The sequence below is a fragment of the Ranitomeya imitator genome, chromosome 7 (genome assembly GCF_032444005.1).
Source record: "Ranitomeya imitator isolate aRanImi1 chromosome 7, aRanImi1.pri, whole genome shotgun sequence".
NCBI classification, from domain to species: Eukaryota; Metazoa; Chordata; class Amphibia; order Anura; family Dendrobatidae; genus Ranitomeya; species Ranitomeya imitator.
Window position 1 is genome coordinate 154,639,860 of NC_091288.1, and position 17,225 is coordinate 154,657,084.

The following is a 17,225-nucleotide window of genomic DNA, read 5'->3' on the forward strand; positions in this document are numbered from 1 at the left end:
CTATTGAACGCAGGTAAATCTGCATGTTGACTGAACTATACGAATTTGTCACATTCAAAACATTCTATTGATGTAATTTCCCTTGCTGAGACTAGCTTCTACGCAAGAGAAATTGACATGCTGCTGTCTTGATAGACGCGCTGCATGTCAGTGTCCGCGGGTGATCTGCAGGCGACTGCACGCATAGTGGATATGGGATTTCAAGAAATTCCATCCACTCTGCTGTCGCTGCAGGTTTGATGCTGCATAAATACGCAGTATCAAAACCATAGCAGTTTTTGATCATGGGCACATACCGTTGTCGGCTGTAGCAATAGAGATGCAACAATATTGCAGCCCTGTCTGCTTGTGAGATGGAGGCTGGAGCTGAGAAGAACATGCAGATGTGTCAGGTATAATCACACACAGCTCTGCAGTGAGGTCGGGAGAGCAGAGGGGGTGCACATAATACATCACACTAGTAATGCCTCCATGTAAAATAATCTCGGGAGGCAGATTCTCATGCAGATCAGTGTTCGGACCATAATCCTGAGCAGCTCATTTACATATAATAAAAACTTGGATTTCTCTGGAATTGGACATCTGATCACAGATCTCAAGGTATTATTTTATTCAGAAAGAGGAAAAATAAGCCAGCTCACCCGTGATGCATAAACCAATCTTCGGGAGCACGGACCCGCTGTGTCCAGGCGTATAAAGTAAAAAAAAGAAGGAATGTCCAGCTTCACCGAATCCGTAAAAAAGAATTTTCTTTATTCACAAACTTTAAACATGGAGGATACAGACTTCAGCACGAACCATATGGGTAAGAATCTCAACGCGTTTCTGGAGACTAAGCTCCCCTAATCATGACAAGTCAGAAAAAGAAAATTCTTTTTTACGGATTCGGTAAAGCTGGACATTCCTTATTATGTTATTCAGCTTCCTGTGACCTACATGCCCATATAGACGGCTTAGGAGGGTTCATCTTACTGACAAATTTTCTTTAACGTCACTGATCAGTTACTTTTATTTAATTTTTTTTTATTGCATTTTTGAAATTCAACTTAAGAGAGGTTGTAGGTTTACCCAAATGTCTGCTTATAAAAATCATTTGCTTAGAGTTTTTCTTTCTTAGTTGTTGACGTTCATGTAATTTTTTTTTTTAGGCTGAAAAAGTTCATGAATTGAATGAGGAGATTGGAAAATTGTTGGCCAAAGCTGAACAACTGGGAGCCGAAGGGAATGTTGATGAATCACAAAGAATCCTGATGGAGATGGAGAGGGTGAAGGCCAGGAAACGAGAGGCTGAGGTGGGTAATTTATTACATATGACTCTTTGTGCATATTGGCTGTTTCAATTACACTTACTGTAAGTTTTGTATTGAATGGTAAAATAATGCCATAAGTATTGTGGCTGTATATGGTGCTGATATATGAAGGAAATGTTGTGTAAGGCTATGTACCCACGATCCAGAACTGGCAGCGCTTTGAACGCAACGCATGTTCGCTGCGTCCAAAGCGCTGCCGTCTACTGAACGCAGGTAAATCCGCATGTGTTCACTGAATCTTGTGGATTCACAGCGTCCAATACATCGTATGGGCGAAATTCCTCTTGTGGAGACGTGTTGTAGTCTGGGAAGACGCGCCACATGTCTGTCCCCACGGGTGCGCCGCGGGCCTCTCTGGACGCATAGTGGACATGGGATTTCTTGAAATCCCATCCACTATGCTGTAACATCTGGATTCTGCGGGTTGGACACTGCACAAGTACACCACATCCAACCCGCAGCGTTTACTGATCGTCTGCACATACCCTAACACTTTTGTTGAATACGTTGTTACCATTGCCTCTTGCATTGCTCATTATTTGATACTTGTGCCATTTTCATCCATGTAAACTTCCAGCAGAGCTTTTTTTGTGATGATCCTCTGTAAAATATTTTCAGGTATATTTTGGAGGTTTTCTTGTGAAATACTAGAAAGGCCTAACTTTATATGTAAGTTGCACTGGTAAGTGTGTGCGAATGAAAATTTAGTGTAATATATTGTACAAAGTTCATGCTCCTTGTGAAAGTTTACAGTATGAACGCAAATTAACCCCCTCACGGCATGTGCCGTACTAATACGACGCATGTCGTGTCCCTCCCTTTGATGTGGGCTCCGGCGCTGAGCCCTCCTCTTTTCTGGCACATGTCGGCTGTTTTAATCAGCTGACACGTGCCCCTAACAGCCGTGGGTGGAATCGTGATCCACCCGCAGCAGTGAACCTGTTAAATGCCGCTGTCAATTGCTGACAGTGGCATTTAATATGATCGCGCTGGAAGCGCGTCAGTAATCCTGCCCATTGGTGACCTTGTCACATGATAGCAGGTCCCTGATGGGTCGGCATGACAACCAGAGGTCTCCAGTATACCTCTATGGTTGTCATTTCCGGATTGTTATGAGTGCCGCCTGGTGGTTGGCGCTCAATTCAAGTTAGCATTTCTGCTACATACAGGCGATCTGATCAATGCCTGTGTGTAGTAGAGGTGACCGGGTTATTACAGCTTCTAGTCTCCCATGGAGACTATTGAAGCATGCAAAAAGTTAAAAAAAAAAAAAAAAAAAGTGTATATATAATTTCAAATCACCCCCTCCATTCGCTCCATTCAAAATTAAACAATAAAAAAAGAAATCAAACCTACACATATTTGGTGTCGCCGCTCTCAGAACCGCCCAATCTATTAAGCTATAAAAAGAATTAATCTGATCAGTAAATGGTGTAGTGTAAAAAAAGTCAAAACTTATGTTTTTTGGTCGCTGGAACCTTGCATTAAAATGCAATAATGAGTGATCAAAAGATCGTATCCACAACAAAATGGTATAATTAAAAACGTCAGGTCAGCACACAAAAAAATAAGCCCCCACCCATCTACAAATCACGAAAAATAGACACACTATGGGTCTCGGAAAATTCCGCAATTTTGTTTTGTTTTCGTTTTTCTAGCAAATTTTGGATTTTATTTTTTCACTATTTAAATACTAACTTGTAATGACCTGTAGAATCATAATGGTAGGTCCGTTTTAGCATTCGGTGAACATAGTAAAAAAAAAAAAAAATCCCCAAAACAGTTAACAGCACTTAAAAAAATGTTTTCCCGTTTTCGAGTACACGACATGATAAAACCAATGGTGTCGTTCAAATGTACAGCTCGTCCCCCCAAAAACAAGCCTTCACATGGCCATTTTGATTGAAAAATAAAAAGTTATGGCACTGTGAAGAAGGGGAGCGAAAAACAGAAATGCAAAAGCAAAAACGGGCTGCAGCGTGAAGGGGTTAAAGAATCTTCTGTGGCAAGATTTCTTTAAAACTTATAGAAAGAAAGTTATAATATTTTTACATGGAGAGAACACAATGAAAGCTTGCCCCCGTAGTCCAGGCCATGAACACTTTTTTATATCTTGGGGTTGCTGCGGATCCTTCCATGTGTTAGGCAAAACACGGACCCTTGATACATTTTCTAAAACACGTTGTCCCTATGGCTAGCTGTTGATTTTCTGTCTTAGCACCAGCTTCGTTTTCTCCATCTGACTGCTGGGGCTTTCAGAAGCCACATCCATGTTCTGATTGATTTTTCTGCTGCTGACAGAGCTAATCAGTAATTTTATAATTGAGAAACTTCTGTATTCTAGTTTCCATGCATTATCTTGTAAATTGTCCTCTGCTTCCACATTATTCTCAGGATGAATATCGTAATTCGATGCCTGCGTCCAGTTTTCAGCAGCAGAAGCTGCGTGTTTGTGAGGTGTGTTCTGCATACCTTGGATTACATGACAATGATCGGCGACTTGCTGATCACTTTGGAGGGAAGTTGCATCTAGGCTTTATTCTCATCCGAGAGAAGCTTGAGCAAATGAGAGTAAGTATTAATGTCATAAATGCATCTATTTGTATTACCTTACACTTGTGGTATGTATGTACAGTAGGAAACCTCATAACGTGGTTTGACATTTTACAAATATATTAAATTCAAGTTTTTGTTTAAGGAAATGTGTACAGCACCTTGGGCTATAGGTATTAAAATACTATTTATAGACCCATGTGTTCACAAGATTAGATTTCTTGATACAGAGTTACAATGGATGTAAATGTCTTGGCGCCACTGGTTAAAATTACTACTAACTGCGAACAGTTAAGCAAGTTGAAGATTAAATGGTCTCTAAAACGCCTAAAGTTAAAGATGACATGTCTTCTTTGTATTTTAGGCGGAAAAAAAATAAAAATAAATATATATAGATAGATATATATACACACACATATATAGATATAGATATATCTATCTAGGTGGAGATGTACAGTTACATACATGCATATGCATATATATATATATATATGCATATATATATATATATATATATATATATATATATATATATATATATATATATATATATATATATATATATATATATATATATATATTTTGGACAGAGACAACATTTTTTCTAATTTTTGTTATAGACATTACCACAATGAATTTTAAACAAAACAATTCAGGGTGGCACATGTTAAGGAGCTGAAACTCCTAAACCCTTCATCCAATTTTAATGTGGATACCCTCAAATGAAAGCTGAAAGTCTGAACTTCAACTGCATCTGAATTGTTTTGTTTAAAGGGCCTCTGTCACCCCCTCCAGCCGTTAGAAACTAAAAGAGCCACCTTGTGCAGCAGTAATGCTGCATTCTGACAAGGTGGCTCTTTTAGTTATTGGTGCAGTCAAAGCAGAAATAAAGCGTTTTATAATTTCGCAAAAATACCTTTCTTTAGTCGTGGAGGCAGATCTTAACCCCCCTGCTGCACACGCCACACTTACGTCACTCAAAGCTTCTTCAGCGCCGGGCGCCGCCCCCTCCGCACTGTTTTCCAATCAAATCCGGCGCCCGCGCTGTTTAGTTCTGCCAGGGGCAGGCGCAGTGAGCGCTGCCCGTCTGACCTCAGATGCAGTCTCGCAGACTGCGCCTGTGCGGTTACCCAGCTTGTGAATCCCAGCCCCGCAGTGTGTTATGCTTTATTCACAGTGCACAAGGTGGCTTTATTACTGCTGCTCAAGGTGGCTTTTAGTTTCTAACGGCTGGAGGGGGTGGCAGAGTCCCTTTAAAATTCATTGTGGTAATGTCTATAACCAAAATTAGAAAAATGTTGTCTCTGTCCAAATATATATTGACCTAACTGTATATATTTTCATCTTCTACATTTTAACCCCTTTCCTTCCCAATACGTCCCTGTGACCAGGGCCTTGAATGCACAGATGGCGGGTGTCAGCTGACTCTGACAGCTGACACCTGGTACTCCATGCCAGGAGCAGTCCCACACCACTCCCGGCACCCGCAATCGATCGCAGCGTTTCGGGAGCAGACAGAGAGAAGACAGCCCCTCTGCCCTTGAATCCGGAGGCCCTGTAACGTCCTTGCGGGGTCCCGATCGTTGCCTGGTGATCCGATGTCATCATGACGACATCCTGGTCAGCAGAGCTAGCAAAATTGCTCGCTCATGCTCCGAGCATGATCAGCAAGTTTGCCTGTCAATGCCACGCTAACAGTTTGCATTGCCTAAGGATGCTCCTGGATTTCTATGCTATACAAGCAATCGGCCTGCAAAAAATGAAAGTCCAATAGTGGGACAAAGTAAAAAAGTTTAAAAAAAAAAAAAATGTTGTACCCGTAAATAAATATTATGAAAAAAATATATATAAACAATAAAAGTACACATATTTGGTAACGCTGTGTCTGGAACGACCCAATTTATAAAACTGTACAACTAGTTAACCCCATACCCCAACCCAGTTTAGTGAACACCATAAAAACTAAAAAAAAGGGCAAAAAACAATTCTTTATCATCATTTCCCCAATCAAAAATTGGAATAAAGCACAATAAAAAAAATATAAATAAACATGTTACTGTTGAAAACATAATCTTGTCCCGCAAAAAAACAAGCCACCATACAGCTCCATCAACAGAAAAATAAGTTATAGCTCTCAGAATAAACCGATGCAAAAATATTTTTTCTATAAAAGTTTTTATTATGTAACAGCGACAAAACACAAAAAAAATAAAATGAATGAGGTATCACTGTAATCATACTGACTCATCTTTAACTTTAGGCCTTTTGGAGATCATTACGTCTTCAATTGCTAAACTGTTCACAATAACAGTAATTATGATCAGGGGTGCCCAAACTTTTACTTACCACTGTAGATATGCCTAATCTGATTATGGCTAAACTGAAATGGTAACAGTTTGAGACTTTTGCTATAACATGCATTTATGGCTTGTCCATGGCTGTAGATTGTCTATTCATCTTTGTGAATGGGGTGTGTGGCAATACACAAGAAAAGCACCCTAATTCATTAGGAGTACCAGAGGTCAAACTCCTACTGATCAGTCATTTATAGCATATTGCCCAAGTTCATGTTTTGTATTTACCCTTCAATTTAGAAAACAGTTGCAAGCAAGCAGGAGAAACGAAACCAGGAACGCTTGCGGAGACGCGAGGAACGAGACCGCGATGAGAGGCCAGGGAAGCGGTAGGTGTTAAAAACAAGTTTCTGGACCATTGGAGTTTACCATACACCTAATTCCCAAAAGGAAACCAGCTAAAATAAAATATACATATTTGCATATAGCGTATACAGTTTTAAGGATTTTTTTTTTCCCTCTGAAATGTGGTTGTTTTTAATTGCAGTTCCCGGTCCAGAGAGAAAAGGAGACGAAGATCGCGATCAGCTTCTCGTGACAAGAGAAGATCCAGGTCAAGGGAGCGGCATAGGCATCATCGTAGCCGCTCAGGAAGTCGTAACAAAAGCCACCATGGCAGTTCACGTGATAGGGAACGTTCAAGAAAATAACTACTATAGAGCAGCTGAAATAGGTACTGCCACTGGTATAGTGGAATATTGATTTAGTGTTTTGTTGTTTTTGTTTTTTGTTTTTTTAGTCTGACTCAAAAATTGTTAAAGGGAACCTAGTACTTGATTCATGTTGCCAAATCACCGGTAGCATAAATCAAAGCTTGGCTGCACGACTGCATCCAGGTATATCTTTCTCTGAATTGGTCCAGTGTTTCAGAGAGCATGTAGTTTGGAGATTCAACAGAAATGAGACTATAGTAGATTCTTCCCACACTGCTTTCCTTGATTGGCTGGCAATCACCTAGAGAGGTTTTCTCTGAAACTCAATTAAGCAGGTAAAAGGTCTATAGCTGATTCCAGGTGTGCATGTAGTCAAAGGGGCTCTCAGTGGAAGCAAAACAGACCATGATTAGGCTATAAAAAATCCACCAGAGAGAGAGCAGAGATGTCTGGAGTGGCTAAATGAACAGTTTGGAACATTCCGTAAAAAAAAAAAGTACTGGTAATTTTGGAAACTCAAAAAGGCATGGATGTCCTCAGAAGATAACACTCGTAGTTTATCACCGAATCCTTTCCATAGTCAAGTAAAACCCCATCATAACATCCACCCAGTTGATGGACGCTCTCCAGGAATTTCCATATTTTTTGGATTATAAGACGCACCCCAAATTTTGAGGAGAAAAATAAGAAAAAATTTTTTTTTAATAAATTGGTGGTTATTCTTATAATCTGTGCTTCTTATTATCCTTGCATCTTATTGCTTACCGGCGTGGTGGCTGCAGTAAAGTGGGGTCCCAGAGTCGCTGCTAGAGGAGGCAGGAGTGGGCTGATGCTCCAGGCCGCAGGCAGGGATGAGTGATGGCTCTGATGTGTGGCGCGCTGCTGTGGGGATCTTGTGCTGCTGCGGGGTTCTTGTGCTGCTGCCAGGTGCCCAGCGGTGCTGTGTGGGTGTCCGGCGCTGCCCGGGGCTCTGGTCTGTCGCAAAATGTCGGCAGACCCCCGGCACTTCCAGGGTTCCACGTGCACTGGTCTCTGGGAATATGGCCGCCACCGGGGGCGGCGCATGCGCTGATGGTGATCTCGAGAGATGAGATTTCAGCGCTAAAATAATCACAACTACCAGATTATTATTTTGTGTCTCCCACAAAGCTCAATCAATCTATTTTACAAGGGAAAATATAGAATATAAGAAGGTGTTGTCCTAGTAGTAGAAAACCCCTTTAATTTCTTCATGGAGGTATGCAGCATAGTTATTACCTTGATCATTGCTTCCTGTTTTACTTTAAGCTACATTGAACTTTTTTTTTTTTTCTTTGTATTTTAGATCTGCTGGAATCACACAACTACCGTGTTTCAGTCATGAAGTCTGATTTTGCATATTGGGAACTTGCAGTACTTCAAATAACATTCTTTGTGTTGTATTTTTAAGTAATCGAGCATTGTTCTACAAATGATAATAAAGCTTTTTTTTCTTACGGAAAACTCACCTTTGATAAACTTAATTTTCTTTTTTTTGTTTTTTCAAAATAGCAAATGTTACTCAACTCGATTCTGCTTGCCCTCAGTTTTTTGAAAAATAGTTGGAGGATAATTAAAATATTAAGTGTACAGAGTTTGTTCATCGTGCTTGTGTGTTTTATTTTAGGAGAGGTAGATGGGAGTATAAGATACCAAAAAAGCTCTGTGTGAAGAGAAACTGAATATCTTGCCACATCCAAGTTATATATGGTCATCAATTCATCCTTGTCAATTTTTTTTCTTGTATAATAGATGTAAAGATACCAGGTTTGTGTGTTAGTATAATCTATTAGAAAGCTCAGAAATTTGGCTAAAAAAATAAACCCTATCCACTAGATGTTAGTGTTAGAATTTTACCTTGCAGATATAAGAATGGATTCATGGAGATTTGTAGGATGTCGCATCTTTTTACTCACTTTTCTCACCTTTTGTTTACACTTTCTAAGTAGTAATAAAATAGATGGTGTTCGCTGAAGCTACATAATACAGATCAAAACTGTTTGTATACTCTGTGGTTAAAGCTATGTAGACTCAAATGTTGGCTTGGCAAATAAAAAAAAAAAAAGAAAAATGCTTTTTATTTTATACAAATCTTTGAGTGCCATTCTTATTTAGGTCTATTATATTTTTGTGCACACACCATTGAAGCCCATGTGGTGCATAAAAGAGATTTGTCATCAGGCAGAAGTGTTTTTAGGACACTGATAATTTGTGCTGCAAAAAGAAAAAGAATACTTTTACAGAGACTCGCCCACCTCTGATCTGCTAGTTTTGAATTGGGGGGGGGGGGGGAGGGGAATGGGTTTTCCTTCTAGTGGATGAAAGGACTCATCCAAAATTGAATGAATATTTGCAGTGGAACATTCCCACATCCAGCCCTCATCTGTTTTGTAGTGGCACTATCTTCTAATTAGATGGTACATATTGGGTGTCGTCAGCATAGAGATGGTGCGAAAATCCAAATCTGCTGATGGCTTGTTTAGAAGGGGAGAGAACCTGTAAATGAACCCTGACGGCAAAAGAAAAATGTAGTAGGTCCAAACAATGATGCACTGAACAAATGGAGAGATGAGTGGAACCAAAAGGTAGCGGAATACTTAAAGGGGATGTTTTCCTATCGCCACAACAGCACCCCTACGAGAGAGGGGATCCGCCCACCTTCCGGACAGGAACCTACAGGATTTAAAGGGGCGGTCCCCCTCATCACTCCAGTTTGGGTTCCTGTCCGGTCGGCGGGAGCCTGCAGAAAAATCAGCAGTCTTACCTGGGCCTCCATGCCTCTGCGCGGTATCTTTAAGAACGGCAGAATCGGGGGCTCGGAAGCAGCGTCGGGGGTGTCCTGCGTGCAGAGCCCCCCCTCGTCTGGCAATGCGGAGCGCGTCCCAGGAGTCGGGCAGTGCCGTCCTGGTCCGCAGTTGAGCACGGTGTGCAGCGTTCACTCCGGCGCTGGTGAACCCGGAAGTAGTTCGTACACTTCCGGGGTAAGCCGGGGGAGGAGCGCTGCAGCGCTGTAAAAGAGCGGCGCCTATGGAATGATGCGTGCAGCAATGTCCTCAGTAGGGGACGCCGAGCACCCTCATGGAGAGGGAACGGAGCAGCGCAGTAAGAGCGGTAGCGGCCGCTCAAGGAGAAGCAGCAGCAGCGTGCGAGCGCCCCAGCGTCACATTTGGATCTTACTCCTCCAGAACCGGTATTTACAGAGTCAGCGTTATGGTGAGTGTTAAACAAGACACCTGGTGCTGATATGGTCTGTTATTTGTGCTTTGTTTTAGGGGGAAAAAACAGCTAAATCTAAGCACAAGCAATGTGCTCCATGCATGACTCCAATGCCTGACAGTTATACCAAAAGGCTTTGTCAGGCTTGCATCTGTCAGACCTTAGAAGAGGAAGCTCCCCTTCGGTCATCAGACCTTAGAGCGGTCATCAGGGAGGAAACAAGTTATTCCCTTAGAGGCAGCCGCCAGGAAAGGTCGGGCAGGGACATATCTCCAGGATCTAGTCTGTCCCTGCAAGAAGGTGAATGTTCCCGCTCCTCATCTCCATCCTCCTCAGATGAAGAGGAAAGGCCTTGTTTCTCGGTGGATAACATGGACATGTTAGTTAAAGGAGTCCGAGCTACCATGGGTGTTGCAGAGAGCAAGGAACCAAGGTCCCCACAGGACATAATGTTTGCGGGCTTGTGCCAGAGGAGTCGTAAGGCATTCCCGGTTGTGCATACAGTTAAGACCCTTATAAAACGGAAATGGGATAAGCAGGATAAAGGTTTCTCTATCGCCTTTCATTGGGGGACACAGGAACCATGGGTGTATGCTGCTGCCACTAGGAGGCTGACACTATGCAAATAAAAAAGTTAGCTCCTCCTCTGCAGTGTACACCCTACTGACAGGAAGTAGGATATTCAGTTTAGCTTAGTGTCAGTAGGAGGTGGACACGGGTCTTTCATTAGACCCTTATCTACCTCAATGTGCGTCGTTTCTTTTCAGATTTTCGGGAGGGATACAGGGTGAACAGTCACACCTGTAGTCCCACAATACGGACTATGAGTACGGCGTGTACTGCCACCCCGTATCCTCATAGATCCCACAGCAGGACCAAGATCCTAGCACACAAGCGTGCTCAGAAGTCCGGTCCTGGCTCCACCCCCACCCACTCGCCCACCAGAGCCTGTCGGTTGGAGGAGACGAGGAAGTCCATCAGCTCCCTGGACGTCTGATATTTTCCCACAGAATGAGGTTAGTAAGGACGGCGTGGGATTTTTTAGGTGAGTATTCCAAAGTACCTCTGGGTCCTTCCTCAGTTCCAGGGTAGTCATTTGGGGGTCCCTTGGGATTTTTTCCAGGCTGCGTTGACCTGGTTGACATTTTCTCATGGGGCGGGGGTCGTCGCCCCATTAGCGTGGCAGCCACGCTGTTCTTGGCCTTACAGGCGGCTGCGCTGCCTTTTTTCCCCGCACTGTGCTCTGTCCCGATGCGGCGGCCTCTGCCTTTTTTCCCCCTGCGGCTGCACTGTTTCTGTCCTGGTGCGGCGGCCTTATGGTAGCCGTGCCGATTTCCTTACGGCCGCACTATTCTTTTCTGACACGGCGTGGCCGCCTCGCTGGCAGCCGCGCCGCTTTCTCCTGCGGCTGCACCGCTTTCTTCTGGTGCGGCGGCTTTGCAGGCACCGCCGCCGCTTCCTCCTACGGCCGCACTGTGCCCTTTTACCACGGCACGGCGGCCTTGCAGGAAACCGCGCCGCTTCACCCACCGCCGCGGCCGCCGGCCTTAAATTTAGGCCCCGGCTTCTTCCGGGGCCTACTTCCGGCGCTGCGTCTCCTCCCACTTCCTTTCCCTCGGGCGGGCTTTTCTCCCGCCCGACTATTATCGGCAAGCTCCGCCCACCGCCGCCATCTTGGTGCTCCTGGCCTGGCGGTTAAGCCCCGCCCACCACTCCCAGGCAGCCACAGATGCTTATTTCAGTGCCAGGAACGTTTTTCTTTGCACATCCTAAGAGTGCAAATTCCTGGCATCCTCGCATCTCCCCGCTGCTGTTCTTCAGACCTGCAGCAAGTTTCGGACAAGAGTGCCCCAGATGTGTCTGCCTGTTCTCCTAGGGGCTATCGTTCCTGAGGAGCATCTTCAAGGCCGTGCAACCTTCCATCTGGATCCCGCAGTGTCTGCCGTGAGTACTTTTGCACCGCAGTTTGTCTCAATCCCCGGTCCCCTAGTCTTCTGACATTTACCTCAGGGGCCCGTTCGGTCTAATTTTAAGGAAGGTCACTCCCGACCTCCTACTTTTTCCTGTGCCTGTGCCTTAGTGAAACACTTTCAGGGTGCGTCTTGTAACCGCAAGCTTCCCTCAGACAGGCCTGCAGCAACCCACATTATGTTCACCACCCAAGACCCCCCCTGCTGCTCCGCCTCAGAGCGAAGTCCCCACCCCAGGCTGGGCCTCCCCTCTGTCTCTATCAATAGCGGATCTCACACGGGTGTCCCAGACCCTTGTGTCCGTGCTCGATCGGTTGCCCCTGCAGACTTCCGCAGTAGCCAGCGGGTCGCAAGAAGCTCCGTCCGAGTCTTCCAATACAGGCCGTGAAAGATCCAGACAGGAACGCTGGTCTGAGTTCTCTCCTCGGTCCATCTCGCCCCACGGTCCTTCTCTGTGGTCGACTTCCCCCTGATCCTCCCCCCCGGAGTCAGGCGAGGTTTTCTCTGATGCGCCTTCGGAGGATAATTTGGGGCCAGAGTCTAACCAAATCATAACATGAGGGATATGGTTCAAGGCCTCATTGGAGCGTCCAATCTGACCTGTGGCATCAAAGATTCCTCGACGGAACCCGCAGATCAGGCGGTTTCGTTTAGACGGTCTAAATTACCTCCCAAGGGATTCGCTCCTCATCTTGAATCGAGGCGCTTCTGGCCAGAGAAAGAGCGAATTCGACCAGACGTTCTCACAGAGACAAGCGTCTTGGAGTCTCATATCTCTTTCCTCCGGACCTCATCGCCAACCGGAATGAGAGGCGTTAGAGAACGACCTCTCCCTCTGTGGATCCGCCGCTGCTAGACTTGCCACCAACACAGTCTTCACGCTGTCCGGTGGGGAGACTGACAGATTCCATCGATCATGGAATCCTTCGTGAATTCGACTTTCGAAGCTGCCGCATCATCTCTATGCCCGGCTTTCGCTTCCACTTGGGTTTCGAAGTCTGTATCCGAAGGGGCTAAACAACTCCGTTGGGGCATTCAGACCGGAGCTCCACCAGACTGGATGGCGGAAGTTTCCACCCAGATTACTCACGCCGGGGAATAATTTGTTCCCTGGACGTCGCGTCTTCAGTACAGTAATGTTGTTGCCAGCCGTCACTCTGTTTGGCTCGAGTCATCAAAGAAGTCCCTTACGGGCCTGCCTTTTTCAAGGATCACGTCTTTTCGGTTCCAAGCTGGACCAAATTACTTAGGAAGCCACTGGCGGCACCAGTTCTCTTCCTAGGCGGCAACTTCGGTCCTTTCGGCTTTTCTCGTCGCTTTGCAGCATCAGATTCCTTTTTCGCAACAGCAGAGGCCTCAGGCACGTTAAGAGAAGGTATTCTTCGACTCACTCCTTCCTGGCGTTCCCTCTACTTCTAAGGTGGATTCTCCAGGTCCAGGACTGGAAGTTCCACCTAGGCATGACCCACGACTAGACTCCAGCCCATTTCCCAGGCTGGGCAGCCGTCTCCTGTTCCTCAGGGACGTCTGGGTCTCCTCAGTAGAGGACGCATGGGCCAGGGAACTTGTATCCTCTGGATACAAAATAGATTCATTTCACGGCCCTGGAATCGTTTTCTTTGAATCCCAACCTCCAAGAGACCCCGCTCTAGTCCCGGGTTTCTTTACAGCCATTGTTTCCCTCCTTAAATCCGGGGTAATCGTTCCCGTCCCAGAACAGGAACGGTTCAAATCTCTTTGTACTGAAAGAGGACTACACGGTTCGTCCCAGTCCGGATCTCAAATTGCTTAACAGGAAGTCTCGTCTTGAAACACTTCAGGATGATATTCCCTCATTCAGTAATCGCTTCCATGGAGGCTCAGGAATTTCGGTTTCAGGCTCCCGAAAGTCTATCAATCTTCCCCGACGCTCTAGCCGTTGCGGGTGGCTCGTCAATAGGAAGAAGTTCCGTCTTGTTCGGCGCCTCGTATCTCTGGGCATGTTCTTCGTCACTTGTCTGACCAGAGTCTTTCTTCCCGAAAACACGATTTCCCTCCTTTGTCGGGAAGTTTGCTTGCTCCAGGGTTCTCGGCTCCCCTCCTTTCCGATGGGCCATAAAGGTCCTAAGGAGGTTGGTTGCAACATCGGAAGCAATTTTCCCTTCGCCCGTTTCATTCAAGACTTCTTCAGCAGGCTATTCTATCACAGGGGGACACGTCTGTCTTCTCCCTGCATCGTCCGATCCGGCTTTCTCCCGGGTCAAATGGTTCCTCGACTGGTGGCCGAGGTCACTTCTCTTATCCCAGAGCAGATCCTTCACAGCATATCCTTTCTTCCAGTTCCCTGGCAGGTGGTGACGACGGACGCCAGCCTGCTCGGCGGAGGCGTGGGGCTTTGTCACCTGTTCTTTTCAGGGTTGTTGGTCGGCGCAGGAGTCCTCTCTACCGATCAATGTCCTCGAGTTCCGGATCATCTTTCTGTCTTTCACTGGATAAGGATTCTCAGCAGCCTGCCAATTCGAATCCAGACAGACAATGACACAGCAGTGGCATATGTCAACCTCCAGGGGTGGACTCTGAGTTCTCTGGCCTCTGCCGAGATCCCAGGATCCTCCTCTGGACTAAGGCTACGGTCCTGGTGAGATCCGCAGCGCATGTCCCCGGCGTGGACTATTAGGCCGCCGACTTCCTCGGCTGCGAGGGCCTCGCGGCAGGGGAATGGTCCTTACTTCAGGAGGTCTCCTACCTGATTGCTCTTCGATGGGGGACTCCAGAGGTGGACCTCACGGCGTCCCGATTGAACAGGAATGTCCCTCGGGTCGTCCCAAGGTCCCGCGATTATCTCACAGTGGTGTTTACTCTTTGGCCATTCCTTGGTCGCAGTTCGTGCTCCCCTATCGGTTCCCACCCCTTCCCTTGCTTTCCAAGCTGTCGAAAAAGAAGGGGTGCCGGGCATTCTGATCGTCCCGGATTGGCCCAGGAGGTCTTGGTTTGCGGACATCGTCAATCTTCTCGCGGACGCCCCTGGTGCCTTCCAGACAGACCCGATCTGCTGTCCCACGGTCCGATCTGCCACCCGAATTATCAGTCGCTCAGTTTAACGGCGTGGTTGTGGACACCACAGTTCTAAGAGTGTCCGGCCTTTCGGCCCGGATGAGTCACACTATAATCCAGGCTAGGAAGCCTTTGTCTTCCAGGATCTACTATCGTACCTGGAAGGCTTACTTTCGTTGGTGCAAGTCCAACCGCTTTTCACCTATGTCTATTTCCCTGCCTTCCATTTGGTTTTCCTTCAGGCAGGACTGGATTCGGGCTTCACTCTTAGTTCCCTAAAGGACCAGGTTCCTGCGCTCTTCTTCCCTTTGAGAAGATGTTATCTTCTCAGCCGCAGGTTAAGACCTTCCTTCAAGGAGTAGCCCATTCTGTCTCTCCGTACAGGGCCTCTGTGGATTCATGGGATCTAAAGGTTGTGCTGGTCGTTCTTGGGGGTTCCCCCCTCTGAGCCTCTCAGGGAGTTTTCCATGTCAGTTCTATCTGGGAAGGTGGCTTTTCTCAGGTCCATCACTTCGATCCGCCGCATTTTCAAATTGGCGGCCATTTCTTGCCGATCTCCTTTCTTGATTTTCCACCAGGACAAGGTGGTCCCAGGCCTCCGCCTTCCTTCCTTCACAAGGTGGTTTTCACCTTTCCACCTCAACGAGGACACCGTTCTACCTTCCTTTTGTCCAGTTCCGATTCATCCTCTGGAGCAATCGTTGAACAGGCTGGACCTCGTCAGGGCAGTGAGGATCTCCCTTGCTAGCACGGCTGCTTTCCGAAAGCTGGATTCTCTTTTCGCCATCCCTGATGGTGCGTGTGAACGCCTGCCGGATTCCAAGGCGACTATTGCTTGCTGGATCAGGATTCCAAGGCGACTATTGCTTGCTGGATCAGAACGGCAATTTTGGAAGCTTACCGGGTCAAGAACAGAGTGCCCCTCCAGAGAGAAAGGCTCACTCTACCCGGGCAGTCGGCGCTTCCTGTGCGGTACGTCACAGGGCTTTCACCGACGGCTTCGCAAAGCGGCAACCTGGTCTTCCATCCACACGTTTCGCTGAACTTTACAAGGTCCATACCTATGCTTCGGCGGACGCCAGCCTGGGCAGAAGGATCCTGCAGGCGGCAGTGGTGAGTCCTCGGACCTGATGAATGTCTGTTTTTCCCACCCCAGGGACTGCTTTGGGACGTCCCATGGTTCCTGTGTCCCCCAATGAAAGGCGATAGAGAAAACAGGATTTTTGGTTGCTTACCGTAAAATCTGTTTCTCGGAGCCTTCATTGGGGGACACAGCTCCCTCCCAAGTTGAACAGCTTTGTTTACTGTTTACGTTTGAGTTCTTTGAACACTCTTTGAGTGTTTGAAACTGTTAATCTGTGGAGCGCCATGGAATTTGTTGGCGCTATATATAAAGTTTATTATTATTATTGTTATATTATTTTTTCTCCTTTACACGTTGCTTCTCCTACTGCTTTCTCACTAACTGAATATCCTACTTCCTGTCGGTAGGGTGTACACTGCAGAGGAGGAGCTAACTTTTTTATTTGCATAGTGTCAGCCTCCTAGTGGTAGCAGCATACACCCATGGTTCCTGTGTCCCCCAATGAAGGCTCCGAGAAACAGATTTTACGGTAAGCAACCAAAAATCCTGTTTTCCTGCCGTCATCAGCCAAAAGAAGATATCCCTTTGACGACAATGATCTGGCAGAATGGATGAAAGTCCCAAAAGTGGATGCAGCGGTGGCTTCTACGTCTAAAGCCAGTGCTTTGCCGCTGGAGGACGTGGGCCTTCTGAAAGATCCGTCAGATAGGAAGGCGGACATGTTTTTGAAAAAAGTATGGGAATCATCTGCAGGGGCGTTCAAACCTGCTATCTCTAGCACGTGTACGGCTAGATCCGTCATGGTGTGGATATCCCAGCTGGAGGAACAGCTGAAATCCAAGGTGCCCAGAGACAAGATGCTGAACTCCCTTTCGCAAATACGGGAAGGGGTGGCGTATTTAGCGGATGCATCGGTGGATTCTTTAAAATTAGCGGCAAGATTAGCAGGTCTCTCAAACGCTGCTCGCCGAGCCTTATGGCTTAAGACCTGGAAAGGAGATGCCCAGGCGAGAGCTAAACTGTGTACAATACCG

The 17,225-nt window shown here is 46.3% G+C and overlaps 1 protein-coding gene across 1 annotated transcript in view; it reads left to right on the forward strand.

Annotated features, from left to right (window-relative positions):
• LUC7L (LUC7 like) overlaps window positions 1-8,483 on the forward strand; it is a 29,461-nt gene extending 20,978 nt beyond the window's left edge. The window contains exons 5-9 of the mRNA XM_069733930.1: window positions 1,149-1,292; window positions 3,705-3,881; window positions 6,458-6,546; window positions 6,705-6,890; window positions 8,195-8,483. Coding sequence (XP_069590031.1) covers window positions 1,149-1,292; window positions 3,705-3,881; window positions 6,458-6,546; window positions 6,705-6,867 — 573 coding nt within the window. The 3' untranslated portion in view covers window positions 6,868-6,890; window positions 8,195-8,483. The remainder of the gene's footprint in view (window positions 1-1,148; window positions 1,293-3,704; window positions 3,882-6,457; window positions 6,547-6,704; window positions 6,891-8,194) is intronic.
• The last annotated feature ends 8,742 nt before the right edge of the window (window positions 8,484-17,225 follow it).